At 38.9% G+C, this 14379-nt stretch overlaps 1 protein-coding gene across 3 annotated transcripts; it reads left to right on the top strand.

Moving 5' to 3' along the window:
* The first annotated feature begins 32 nt into the window (after positions 1-32).
* wipf1b (WAS/WASL interacting protein family, member 1b) lies at positions 33-14211 on the top strand. 3 transcript variants are annotated; one of them, XM_077199444.1, is made up of 9 exons: positions 33-162; positions 433-515; positions 7393-7478; positions 8045-8174; positions 8359-8505; positions 8840-9598; positions 9692-9904; positions 11349-11462; positions 11645-14211. In XM_077199444.1, exons 3-9 carry the CDS (start codon positions 7428-7430, stop codon positions 11695-11697), a joined length of 1467 nt encoding a protein of 488 aa, XP_077055559.1. In that variant the 5' UTR covers positions 33-162; positions 433-515; positions 7393-7427; the 3' UTR covers positions 11698-14211. The 3 variants fall into 3 exon arrangements, with proteins under 3 accessions (XP_077055559.1, XP_077055561.1, XP_077055560.1); XM_077199446.1 differs by having other exon boundaries at positions 144-162; positions 436-515; XM_077199445.1 differs by lacking the exon at positions 33-162 and having other exon boundaries at positions 378-515.
* The last annotated feature ends 168 nt before the right edge of the window (positions 14212-14379 follow it).

The following is a 14379-nucleotide window of genomic DNA, read 5'->3' on the forward strand; positions in this document are numbered from 1 at the left end:
TCATACAGAGCTCTATCACACATTTTCTATTCTACAGAGTTTGACAGATGTTTGTTTGCGCTCAGCTCGAGGCAGTCGCACACATCTGGAAACATTGCATCACAGACGAATGTCCCGGATAAAGGGAACGAAGAGAGTCTGTGGTGGAGGAAGAAACACTGGGTAAAGACACGAATTTCAAGATATCACGTTTTATTCAAAGCATTGAGCTGTACTTCCCTCATCCAAAGAGATGTGATACTGCTGAGACGTACTGAATTGTTGCATGCAGTATTAAAGCGATAAGATTCGAATGTTATTCCAGTGAACGTGAATATGATGGGGTTGTAGGCTGCACGCGCTGGGCGGAAACAGTGGAGAGAAGTTGTGTGTGTGTTTTCTGCCATGAAGGAGTGGCCCAAAACTTGAATTCCTCTGTGTGTGTTTGTGTAGTAGATTCTTCATGATGATGATCGCTGCTGCATTTGTTTCATAACGTTAAGCGGAGGACGCGGAGAAAAAGACGCAAACCACGGGTGAGTGTTTATGCAGCATGTTGCTTTCTAAAAACGCGCGATATAAGGATATAATTTATGATTTAATCTCGCCGTGATTTATTTATTGTTGCAAACTCGTAAGTATTGTGTGGGTTTTTATTAAGTTTTCAGTTTTTTTTAATCCACAAAAGCACAAACTTTGCCAACTTTTAGAGGAAGTCTCCACCAAAGGGTTGCCAGTTTTAACGTGCATATGTGGCAGGGAAAATAAGATTTTTTTCTTTCAAGTTTTGTCTTTCAACCAAATTCCACTAGTTTTTATGAAGGAGCATTGTCATTTCACAATTACTTAAAATCTGGTTTTTGCTGTTGGTTCTGGCGGATTCTGATTAGTGAAAGACTTGATCTTTTGAGCCGGATCTTTTCAGTGAATCGGTTAATAGGACCGAGCGATTTGTTCACGAATGCTCGGCTCGATTCCCAATAACCGGTTAATGAGATAATAAGAGCAATATTTGGAGTGACCTTTGGATTTCACTTATAGGGTGATAAGTTGCTTTAATTGAGGAATATCAGAGAAGTTACAAACAACTGGAAATAGTTTTTCAACTTGATTGCATGAGTTGGTTTTAAACCATTTTATAAAAACGTGGAGAGAAACGTTTTCAGCCAAAGGATGTAAATTAGTTTTAATATTGTGTAATGTAAATCAAGTTTTATTAAGCTAAATAATGACTTTTGTGAGCTGAATCATGGCTCCAACAACCTTATTAGCTAATAGGCTACAACTTAATCGAAATTAAAAATGAATTTAAAATAAATAAAGAAATGTAAGTCTGTATAGAATGTTAGAAACCGCGCACAGTATGACAAAAGAATAGTCGAATCATTTTTTTTTTGTAACCGGTTCTTTAAAAAATGAACTGTTCAAAAGAATCGACTCGTGGACATGAGTCGGACTTCTGTGAGCATGTGTTTCTAATTGAAAGGCCATGGGTATGGGATCTCCACAGTGAGATATACAATACAAGTCATATGCTCTTCCCCTTCCTTTTTTCTTTCAGTTTTTTTTATTCCTTTCTTCTTGTGAATTAAAGACCTCATTATTTTGTTCTGTCAATGTCCCAAAGTTTTTCAAGTAGGCCTACAGTATTGTTTTTTAGTTGTTTTTTTTGCTTTATTCATTCCTTTTAAATTGGTTACCTCAAAGCTCTTCGTTTGTGTGTTAGTTGGCTTGAGATTGTGTGGATTTCTGTGTTTACAGATGTAGAATTGTCTTGTAAAACTAACGAGGGATGTCAATGTCAGTGTGTCTGACAAATTACTACCATGAAACTGCTTTGATCATTGAAAAGCTGAGAAATGTAGCTTTCAAGTGAGATTTCTTTCTTGCATTAAAGACTTTTATTAGACTATGATTGCTGATGTCATTGCCAAGCCGTGCTCTTGAGTTATTTCATGTGGATTCAAGCAAGTGTGAAATGTGACACTATTAAGTAACTGTTGGTTTAAAATCACAGAGTTGCTGTTAAGGCTGTGAATTTAGGCATGCATTTTTTAAGTGAGAACTTAAGTAGGAACAAGTAATTTTAGGCTTCATAAGTCACACAAATATAGTTCTTTCTCTGCATTAACTTCCTCTCTATGACTGTCATAACTTCTACTTCTCTCTTGTCTGGTGGTTTAGTGTTCTATCTGACCAGCCATTTAAAGAGAGTCAGAAATCATGTGATGGGATCTGAGATCATTCACAGTTGCATGCAGCCAGAGGTGTCAACATTATGCTGAGTTTCAGAAAGGAAGTGGACAATAGTGATGGAAAGACAGAATAAGAGACTGAGCACAGTATTTGCTGGAACATGCTCGCATTATGCTAGCTGAGCATTCGTAAGCTGCTTTTTGGCTTTTGATGTGGAATTATAAGCAAGCATTGCAAAGCGCAAATGACAGAAATTCTGCTTTACAACTTGCCTTGACACTTTCAAATAAACTAATGCATGATTCTCTGTGGGTGGCCCCTTCCTGCCTGATTCTGCATGTATGATGTAGCAGGTTGTGGTTGAATGACTCCAACCATCTCTTCAGTTCTTACTTAAATTAACATTATTTAGAGAGGTCTGGATATCTCGGATTTAACCTTTAATTGTTGACATTGGCCTTACTTTTGGATTCCATAAATTCAGGGTCTTTGGCTGTATCCCAATAGAGTGCCAGCCAACTTTTTCAGCCGCCTTGGTTCCGGAAGTATTTTTCCCTCAGAGATAAAAAAAAAGAAGAAAAAGTCTTTGGTATAGCCATGAACCAAACCAACCAGCTACCAGGTGAATCACAGCATTACAAACTTTGAAAATTGGAAAAAACAACAAAGGTACAAGACTGTAAAGCTGGCATGAAGCAGAAGTTGTCTTTTTGTTCCCTATCGTCACGTATATCCGAGTGAAACAGCTTCTTGTACATTATTTTAATTAAAGTTTACATGGGCATGTGAATAAAAAAAAAGGATGTGCACAGATAAATAATTTATAAATAAAAAACCCCTATTGCAAAATATGCATATAATTATAAATATTTGAGTAACTTGAGAGAGTAGGGGAGACTGTCCCTATCACGTCATTTGCAGGGCTTCATGGGAGTGGGCGGGCCATAAAGAGTTATTTTGACACAATTTGCTTGTTTCGATTGTCTGATTGGGAAAATTTCTCTGCAGAATCATGGGTTAATTCGTTTCTCACCAGGAATTCCTCTGTTATTATTTAAAAAAAATAAGTTTAAAATAATGAAGACAAAAGCATATACCATTGATTAACAACCTCATAGCTCACAGTATGTCTGTCTTTTAAGTTTTATAAGTTATTGTTCAAAATCAGTTCCCCTATGGGTTTTTTAGAAAATTGTTTTCATGTTTTGTTCTACAATATAAAGTACACACAGGCATATGTCAAATGTGAAAGTTGTTAACAAGCTGCTATAGAAGGACACACTAATCTCACATTCTATTTAGAACACATAGTATGCCAATTGGGATGCAGGGTTGACTCTCTTGACCGCTCCATAGGTGAAATGCATTATGGGCTTGCATAAGACAGTGGCACACTAAAACACACACTTGGCATAGACTAATTCCAAAAAGAACATAATGTCTAGCCAAAGTCCCTGTTTTCGACATGATGACATTTCAGACTGCTGGATGTAGAGCACCATCCGGACAGTGCAGCTGTAGGGTGTATATAGCATCACATTCTCCATAGTCCATCTCCCCTGTTCTCTCTCTCACTGGAATGTAAATATAGTCCGTGTCCAGAAAACTTTTACTGTGCAACTCTTCTCTTCTCATCTCTTCTTCACTACATTTATCCTCTTCTCATACCCTTTCTTCTTGTTCGTTCTTCCCTGTCATTTCCACTTTTTTGCACCAATCTGCACCCCTCGTAAATCATAACGGTGAGGTAATTTTTGCATCATTATGCTAGTAACATAATTGCAAATGATAATTATAGATGTATTCCAGTGGTGTACGGTGGTGTTTTAAAATGAGGATGCAAAAATCTTTTTATATACAAAAAAAAAATATATATATATATAGTGTATGTGTGTGTGTCCCTGTTACACTTTCCTGGTCAAATAAACATTACATAAAAAGAGAGACCAAATACTATTCCTTTTTGTATTTTTACACTAACTATGTAATGTTCTTTTTTTAAATTAAAACCAAGTATAAATTTCATCAAGTAACTGTTTTTATGCATTTTTCATGTATTCCAAAATACTAACTAAATTCAGTAACCATTTAAACAATATATATTAGTTGTGAACTAATGTTCAGCTTTTCTTTTTAATAGTCAACTTATTTTAAGCAGTCAAGGTTGTGCACACTGGTCAAAGACACAGACAAGCTGATTGCTCACTGAAAACCCCATAGTCATCATGTTTTCAGGCCATTTCAAGTTTGACTTTGACGTGACATAAAGCAGTAGGCCAGACTGCAAGCGGCGATCGGTTAGGTGAGGTGCAGCTAAAAGTTGAACACAATGGGTGCTTCTCAATACTCAAATTGATGCTTCCTCCGTCCTCCAGCCCGTGACCCGGAAACCGATTGAACTCAACCATTTTGAAGGACATCTCGATTCTCTAATTGCACCTCGTGAAGACGAGGAACGAGGGCTGCATCCGAAAACTGATAAATGCTGCCTTTAGAGAACGCATTCCAAGTTCGGAAGGCATCAAGGCACGTCCGAATCATTCCTGTCTCCTGAGATACTTTCAACTGATCGATTTTTGAAGGGAGCATAGATGGATCCTTCGCTGCCTTTGATATCCCACAATCCTGTGCTTTCCATTCAGTGACAGTTCAGCTAGAAAAATAAATATGACATCTGAAAGTTAAGGCTGGTTGTCAGTTTGTCTGTAAATGTCTTCCACCTATGATGTCATTTCTAGCGAGAAGTTACTATTGTAATAATTTAATATTCTCTTAGTTTTCACCAAAGCTCGCCCTATTTAGCTGTAGATCATTAAACTGTTACGCTTCTTCAGAATTGTGTCTGAAATCAGTTTCGTGAGGTACCTTGATCAGGCAGCGAGGCAACAAGTCAACTGTCTAAGGTTTCGGACGCAGCCGACGAGTGTGGAAGCGAAGCGTAGATACACAGGTGTATCCTTCCGAGGAAAGGAAGCGTGGAAAGGAAACGAGGATGCACAAAAAGAAATGAGAAGCACCACTCTTTTCGAACAGGCTATCTGAACACTCCCTCCTTTAGTTGTAAAATCAAAAAGCCCTGCCTCAAACTCACGCTGTTGTGTCAATGTTGCTGTGTTTGTCTGGGGTGTGTTACCTGTACAGCAAATTAACTCGCTGCTTAACAACCATAGTATGTTGCATCACTGGTGAAATTAACCAGTTAGTCTCGACTGTTTCCCAAAACTGTAGTAACATGGCTACACTGCCATCTTTGTTCAACAAAAAACTGAATAATGACATTGCGCAAAGGTGGTGGAGTAATAACTTTTGCTAACTGATTGATTTGAGATTATTATAGTTAATCTACATGAACAACAGAAAGCTGTTCATTTTTTACTTATAGTACTTCACTATTTTTGTTCCCCTTCACTGTTGTTACGACTATACTTGTGGCCATAGTTGGCTAACGATTCTTTTGGGAAGAGCACCCCTGGTCAGGATTCTCAAACAAACAGATATTCAAGTACAGTGACATATTATAAATCTAATCAGCGTGGCATATGAATATTAAATAGGTGATGTAGCGTTCAACCCTGTAGTCCTAACTGATTTTTGTAATGGTTGGTATGTAAGTTTTTACTGCCAATGGAACCATTTGGCAGAATCATCAGCTTGGTCATTTTACATTTACCTTTTTATTCCTTCCTACCACAGCCAAGCAAAATTAAGCTTTTAAAATCCAATGATTATTTCCCCCTAAAAGTTGTGGGGTATAGGGGAACTCAAACATTTCTAGTGATTATGAATAATGGCAACACTACACTTCTGGGATTTCCAAGTAGTGACTGCATTTAGTGTTATCAAAAATAACCCAAAGTCAAGATCAGCCTAATTTTTTATGAAAATGATATACGTGTCTGCGTTCTACTGTATGATGACATATTGTATATGACGTGTATGATGATATTGTGTACATGATGATATTGTAAACCGCATCAGAGTTTGCCCACTTCACAGTGAATCAAACTGACCGGATGTCTGCTTACCTCTGAATAGAGAGAGGGAGAGGGTGTGAGAGAGGAAGTGAAAGAGAGGAGGAGAGAGAAATGTAGTAGTGTGATGTGGCTGTTTGTAAGACGCCTTGAGAGATCTTGAGATGAAAGAGCAGACGTTTTAAGAGCTTGTAAACTGAGTGTGTTTCCATGTTTGTGTCCACTTTTCTCATCTGTATTCACACTTCTGGTTTTCAACCTTTTATTGTTTCTTTGCCATCTTTGTCTGGACAGTATGAACTCATGTGGATGTGTGTTTATGAAAGAGAGATTGAGAAGTGAGAGGTATATTGCTGTAGCTCTTCCTGTTTATGATCTCTTCCGGAAGTCAGCAGTAAGAGCCTTTCATCCAACTTGCACATGAATTTAGTGAAAATTACAGTTGGCATTAAGAAGTGTTATGAGAACTAGTTTATTACAGTTTGCTTTCTTCATCTCAGAAATTACCTTCTTTTTTTGTTATGGCTTTTCCCACATGTTGTCATCACATACACAATAAGGGATCTTGGTGTATAGCACAATGGGGTATTTCAAGATTTGCAAACCCATTCAAAACTTTGTGGCTATGTGAGACCCTTTTTTAGGGTCATGTGGTCTGGGTAGTACCAGTGAATTGTTTAGGCTGTTTTTTTTTTAACCTGAAAAGTGTGGTAAAGTTTCATATGTTGCTATTTGTGCGACAGTTGGGTTTCCTGTTTATGGTGTTCAAGCATCAATACAAGCATCAATACAAAATCAAAGATAATGGGCTTAATGACAAATATCACCATGAAATCAAAATGAACAATTCTTGTTTTCTTATAGAATATTGCAGTATTTATTATTATAAATTATTTGTCTGTATATATATAATTTTATGTAATCTTTAATCAAAATCACTCCCCCTCCCACTTGCAGTGACATCTCTTCTCTGATGATCCATCAATTCCCGACAGACAAAATCAAGTCATGCCCTACATTTCTTTTTGTTTGAGGAGCCGCTTCATTCAGATATATCACAATAGTGAAGGAAAGACTATCGCAACTTCTGTTTCATGCCAACTTTAATCTAGTTTAGAAAACTTGTGCCAGTGATGGTTTTCAAGGATTACATTAATTTCAATTATATATACAACACTGGAAACCACGTAGCATTATTGCATTGAGTTTTGCAAGCAACACAATTTTTTTTCTGTCTGTTTGTCAGGTCTCAGTGAGAGGAGGTGACATCAAGGAGAAAAAATGCCGGTACCTCCTCCACCTCCCCCTCCCCCTCCCCCCACCTTCTCTCAGGTACACACAAATAAACTCACATACTGGACTGGAATACACTACGCAACTTTTTAAGATCTGAGACTTTTAAACACCAGGCATTATATACTTGCCGACTTAAAAATGGTTACAGATAAAAACTAGGCATTATACACTAAACAACCAAGGATCACATACTAACAGACTTTCAAGTCGTTCTGAACACAACAAACTCATGCAGAAACATGCTCCTCCTTGCTAAGAGATGCATGACAAAGGAAAACGATGTGTGTTTTAAAACTGGCTCAAAATATCAAACATGTTTGATATCTTCCAAAATAATCAAATAATAGTCAAAAAAAATTTAGTTTGTGGTCATCATACACTACGCAATATGTTCTGTTAACAAATCTGTTGACTCAACTGCCTAAAATCTGCCGACTGGATTTGACTTTCGTCAACTAGTATCGACTTTTCCAGCCTTCAAATCGGGTCAAAAATCTGGGCAAATGTTGTGAAGTGTATTCCAGCTTTTAGTGGAGTAGGCATGAGGCATCAATGTTTTGATGATTTCTACAGAAAATGTCTATGCTTGTTTTTGCTCACAGGCAAACATTGAGAAGCCTGTCTTGAATAAATCGGAGGAGAAGGGCAGAAATGCTCTACTGTCGGACATCAGCAAAGGAGCCAGGCTGAAGAAGGCGGTTACTAATGACCGTAGTGCCCCCATATTCGAAAGTAAGAACTTGCATCTTATGGAGTTATGCTAAGTTCCTATACCAATACAGCCGTAATTCAATTTGATAAATTATTTAAAAAAAATATTTTTTTTTACAAATGATATGAGTAGCAAGTAGCAACGCTTACTGGTTGCAGGTTTGCTCTCCTGTCCAAAATATTAAACGCATCTTTGTTTTGACAGAACCTAAAACTGGTGGGGGTGGAGGAGGAGGTGGGCCTGGAGGAGGAGGTGGCGGAGGGTTTGGAGGTGGAGGTGGGGGCGGAGCTCCAGGTGGCCTGGGAGGACTCTTCCAGGGGGGTATGCCAAAGCTACGCTCCACTCGAGATGGTGAGAACGCACAAATATTTAAACATTGTGTTCTGTCTGTGTACTGCCTGGTTCCTTCACCCTCATTAGGGATTGACTGATATACAAATCTTGGCCAACACCATTATGTTATGGCTGATAACGACACGGTTGCTGATGTCATAACTCATGACGGTTTAATTAGTTTTTCTAGTAGTCACACAAAAGCTCCAATCTCGAATTTAACTTTAAATTGTACTTGTAATATACAATTTATGAAACACAATGTAATATTTCCTTCAGAAAATTCAGAAATGGGTGTATTATATTTATATTTTATTAAATTATCTCTTAGATTATTTTGTCTCTGTTTCAGACTCTAGTTGTGTCAGGCCTCCGGTTCTGCCACCTGGTGCTCGTAGCACTGGTCCACGGCCCTTTGGAGGAGGATCTGGCTCTGGCCCTGGCCCTCGTACGCCTATGCAACGCAGTGAATCCGTTGACCCCCCGCGCCCACGGATGACCCCACCCCGTCCTGAAACACCTGGAGGGCCTCCTCCACCTCTTCCAAGTGCCCCACGGCCCTTTCAGAGTGGCACACAGAGCAGGGGACCACCCTCGCTTCCAGGGGCTCCCCGTCTGGGTTCTGCCCCGACACCTCCACCTCCAAACCCCCCTGGACGGCAGCCTGCACCCCCACCGGTGCCAGGTGGATTTGGTCGTCCTCCTTCAATTCCTTCGCCCTCTATTGGTCACGCCGGACGACCCCCTCCTCCCCCTGCACCTGGTCGAGGTGATGACCGTCCTCCACCTGTTCCCCCTGTAAATCGTTCTTCTTTGCCTCTCACTCGGGACAGCCCGCCCCCTCCACCTCCTCCATCAGCGATTAATAAACCAACTCCTCCTCCGACTCCTGCTCCCGCCTCTTTGCGGGCACCTGTAAGTGCAGCACCTCCACTCCCGCCAGGACGGCCAAGCTCGCTTTCTCCCGATGAGCATACGCCACGCCTTCCCGAACGGAACCTGTCACTTGCCTCGCATCCTCCCGCCCCTCCGCCTGGGCGATCCGGACCCCTTCCTCCACCTCCTTCTGAGAGACCGCCTGCATTGGGTAGGAATACAGGTGGACGAACAGGTAAACGAAGAGTGGCAAGTTGTAGCAGAAAGATCTGGAAATCACCTGTTTGATCATTTGATCATTAATGTGTCTTTGTGTTTTTGTCCACAGGTCCTCTTCCACCTCCACCTCCTTCTGGTCGTCCAGGAGGAGGAGGAAGTGTGAGGTCATCACCAGCGCCTCCTCCGCCAAACAGACCAGGTGTGGAGCCTCACCGTGGTGGCAGTAGACCACCACTCCCACCAGACAGACCCGTCTCTGGACCTCTGCCCCCGCCTCCCCCACCTATGGGCAATGGATTCCACAATCAAGGGCATAATATAGGTAGTGTTACATTCATATGCTTGCTTAAGTTCACCAAGAACAATTGTCGTGTATTCTGTTGTTTTTTACTTACCAGAAGGTAAAAGTACACTACTCCCATTTGCTTGTTGAACTGTTGGTCTCAAAACCATTGACATTAATAAGTAATTGTTCCTTACTTTGCTACTATAACAGCTTCCACTCTTCAGGGAAGGTTGTCTAATAGATGTTGAAAGGTAGCTTTGAGGATTTGTTCCCATTCAGACATTTGAGCCTCAGTTAGGATGTTGGATCTTGGGCATTGGAGTCCGACTTGTCGTCCATGCTCTAAATCATCCCAAAGCTGTTCAGATCTGGATTTTGTGCAGACTAGTTTGGTTCTTTCACACTAGACTCTGTAGGCAATTTACTGGTGACATTATATTACAGTACCATGCTCTAAGCTGTTAATTACAAGGGGGCACTTACTTTCAGCCATGTAATGTAATAGGCCAGTATTGCAACATTGATTGCTGCCAGATTCATCACTTGTTGGGGTCTTCTCAAATATTTCCGTTGTGGTCTTTGCTATTTGCAGCGCGTTTTATTTTATTTGGTTGCATTGTGAGTATTTTCAGCACATGTGTTGTCAATCTGATGATGTTTTCTTAATTTGCTGGTGTTTTTTCTATTTGCATGTGTTTTCTTCAGTTGCAGTGTTGAGCTCTCAGCCTCCATAATTGTTGTTCCATATTCTCAGTTTCTTTTTTTAAGTAATGAAACAAAGGCACAGAGCAGTGGTGTTGCCATCTTGTGGACAAAGCAATTAGTGCAAAAAAACCCAAGATGCATGTGTGATCTGAGCGTATATAGTATGCAGTTAAAAAAACCTATGCAGACAGGTTTTTTTAACTGCATACTATATACGCTCAGATCACACATGCATCTTGGGTTCAGTTGTTCAGTGTGTTCTGTGTGTATGTATGTATGTATGTATGTATGTATGTATACTGATGATGAAATTTACATTACTCACAGTGTATGTATACACAATTAATGTACATGGAAAGCCAAAGTATACTTCAGGGCTTAACTCACCAAGAACTTTATCAGTTTAGTCTCACCACTAAATCTACAGATCCAATAATAAAAATACTTGAATGGATAAATAAATAAAAATGCTTTTACATAAATACTTCACATTTCTGACTTGCTCCAGTCCATATACTTATTTTGTAAGTGCATTTCTGTTAAGTTTTTTATCGTTTTTTTTAAACTGAAGGATGAATCACATTTTTTTTCGGGGGTGGTTTCGAGTAACTGACAGCATGTCACATATCTATGCTGTCTATAGATTGTGTTTTGATCCCAGCATATTCCTTGAAGTTACAATTTAGTTTCTAATTAAATAAATAACACTGAAAGTATCCTGGATTAGGAGATTATGTTGCAGATTAATTGTGTGCGTTTGATTTATTTCTCCAAGATGAGTGGGAATCACGCTTCACGTTCCGACCTGTATCAGACCTTCCATCCCCAGAGCCCTACATTCCCTGTCAGAAGACCTATCCTAGCAAACTGGCCAGGAACGAAAACCGAGGTAACCAATCACAGCCATGTTTTCAGTTTTTGTTGCTATGCACATAGACATAACTAACCCACAGCTGTCACTTCCACATGCCAATGAATACTTTGAATAACATTCAGTCCTTTCATCACAATCATGGTCTTACCCGTTTGTTTATGTGCCTGTGTGTGTTTGTATATTTGTGTCTGTTTCAGGTTCAGGAAAGAAAGAGCGAGGTGCACCTCCCCTCCCCCCCATACCTAGGTGAAAGAAACCGTTTCAATCCTTCCTTCACCCAATTATCTTGTTTTCTCTGGTACTGTTTCTGATCATTTTCAACCAGAGTAGTTCAGTAAAATATCAACAACAAAAAAAGTATAAAATAACCATTAAAAACAGCACATGGTGTTCTATTATAGAAAACATATCTTTTATAGCATTTAGTCTTTTTGTTTTATAGATTAATAAATATTTGCTATTATCACTATGTCAAGTGAAGAGCTCTACAGTGATACTACAGCTAAGTTTAACTTTATTTTTGAGGATTTTTTTGAGCAAGATGAATTGTTGCAGCAGTTTATTGCCCTTTGGGAGAGTGTTGAATGTTTCAGTTGTTTGTCTGTCACTTCTACTCCATCAGAGTTTGTTAGACACTCCTTGTTGTTATTATATTTCAAGAAGAAATGCAACAGTCCGTTTTATGACTCTCATTAAAGGCATAGTTCACCCAAAAATTTAAATTGTCCTTAATTGCTCACCCTCATGTCGTTCCAAACCAGTAAGACTTCCGTTCGTCTTCGGAACACAAATTTAGATCTTTTTGTTGAAATCGGAGTGCTTTCTGTCCCTCCATCGACAGCTGTGCAACTGATGCTTTGATGCTTCAAAAAGTTTATAAAGTGATCGAAAATTCTAATCCATATGAATTGACCGTAGTCTTTTCTATAGAGACCCGATCGCTTTATTTGTTGAACAGATTTAATTTAGTCTTTTATTCACATATAGACATTGATCAGTGAACATAGACAGAAGCTCAACCAAACCTGCTTGATGGACGAGAACAAACCTCTTGCAGAAGCTCAAACGTGCTGCGTAACACAAGAATGAACCTCATTGGTTCTCACACGTCAAGCGAACATGCTTGAGCTTCTGTTTACCACAACTGATGTGTGAGTTGATGAATGTTTATATGTGCATAAAAGCTTAAATTTGATCTGTTCATCATATAAAGCAATCATGTCTCTACAGAATTTTTTTTCTGAACCGCTCAATTCATATTGATTAGTTTTACGATCTCTTTATGAACTTTTTGAAGCGTCAAAGTGGTAGTTGTCAACGAAGGGACAGAAAGCTCTCAGATTTGTTTTCTGAAGATGAATGAAAGTCTTGTGTGATTGGACTGACATGAGGGTGAGTAATTAATGACAGAATTTTCATTTTTGGGTGAATATCAATTTAAACCATTGGTAATTTCGGTGAGTTTTGGCACCCCCTACCTTCCTGTTTTCATACAACACAGTAGGAATGTAGCGTTGACGTTTCAAAGGTAAATTGTAAGGTGACTAGAACAATATCAGACTGAATGTGTTTGCTTTAGTACCATTGTGTGTGCATGTGTATGTGGTGATAAGGGCCAACACATTATAAAGAATGTGGAATGTTCTCCAGTTGGCAGAGCTGCAGTCTGTCAGGACTCTGTTAATCCTGTAGCATGTATGGATGGTACTGCCACCAGATTTGTACACATATGCAGTGCCTGGTGTAAAAATGAAAAGGACTGAGTTTATGGGGAAATGTGGATGTCCTGTATTAAAGGCTCTTTAGGTCAACCCCCATTTAAACAAGTCTGAGAGCTGATGTTGTATAGGACTAATCTTTAAATGAAAAAATATTTGCCTTAAAATCCCATGCAAGTGTGTTTCTATGTATCATGGGATTCTGTCTGTGTTGAAGTAAGACAAAAGGCCAAAACTGTGTTTAAGAAGTGTTATATTTTATGATATATGTATGCACTTGCTTTTTTTGTTGATATTAGCTCAGTATTATGTTGCCTTATGTATGTTTCTCAGACATGTAGACGTGCCTGTCAGGAAGTGTACTGTTATGTGTGACAAAAGCGCTTTACTAAACGTATAATCAATAAGTGTATCAATCTTTGAATTACAATGTCAATGTAATGGCTTGGTTTATGCTGTTTACATAAAGAAGAGTTGCAAAAGCCTTCTAATGAAACATTAAAAGGAAAATTACATTTAAATGACCTATGCAAAAACAGCATAACCTCTGAAGTATGTTGAATTAGACGGAGAGGAGACAGATGATTGCACAAACAAAAAGAAACTATTTGCCACCAACCTTATTAGTAATAGCCTACTACGGCCTCTTATTTTTTATGCACCCCGTTTATGACATTGTGTTGTGACCAGATGCGTAATGTGGTACTTTATATGTTCTCTCTGTGTCTGTACATGCACATTTTTGTTTCATACAACATACTATGTTGTTGAGTTTGTGTATTTACTTTCTTAAAAACAGTCTTTTGCTATTCTGGTGTGCCAAAATATGTTGTTTTCTAAATAAAAATGCAAAAGACGTTGTATTTTGCTTTTCATTTAAATAATTGTGCATTTCTGTGCTTTTCAGTTCTTAAAATCTCTTGTTGCGCTTTCAATGGGCAACCTTTTGTTTTTTGTCATTTCAATTCACTTGTATTTTATTTTTGTTGATTTATCATAAATTAATAAATAAATGAAAGGAAACCTACTCTGTTTTAAATTGAAAATTAGACCATGATGTGGTTGTCTCCCATTCCGTCTTTACTAATATTAGAGGCAATATGACGCCCATCCAATAGCGCTCATGACGGTGGCCAATCACATGAGAGTGTTCCGTGACTATCAGTATATTTCCTCCAATCAGCGACATGAACAGACAAGTTTAAGGCGGGGTT

Source organism: Siphateles boraxobius, unplaced genomic scaffold (assembly GCF_051911475.1).
Source record: "Siphateles boraxobius isolate OS27281-9 unplaced genomic scaffold, OSU_SipBor_1 41, whole genome shotgun sequence".
Taxonomy (NCBI): Eukaryota; Metazoa; Chordata; class Actinopteri; order Cypriniformes; family Leuciscidae; genus Siphateles; species Siphateles boraxobius.

What these genes read in the sequence shown, in the direction of transcription:
- wipf1b (XM_077199444.1), top strand. Translation starts at nt 7,428, where the DNA reads ATGCCGGTACCTCCTCCACCTCCCCCTCCCCCTCCCCCCACCTTCTCT. An exon ending in CTCCCCCCACCTTCTCTCAG is followed by an intron (nt 7,479 to 8,044) that starts GTACACACAAAT and finishes TTTTGCTCACAG; the next exon opens with GCAAACATTGAGAAGCCTGT. An exon ending in GAATACAGGTGGACGAACAG is followed by an intron (nt 9,599 to 9,691) that starts GTAAACGAAGAG and finishes TTTTGTCCACAG; the next exon opens with GTCCTCTTCCACCTCCACCT.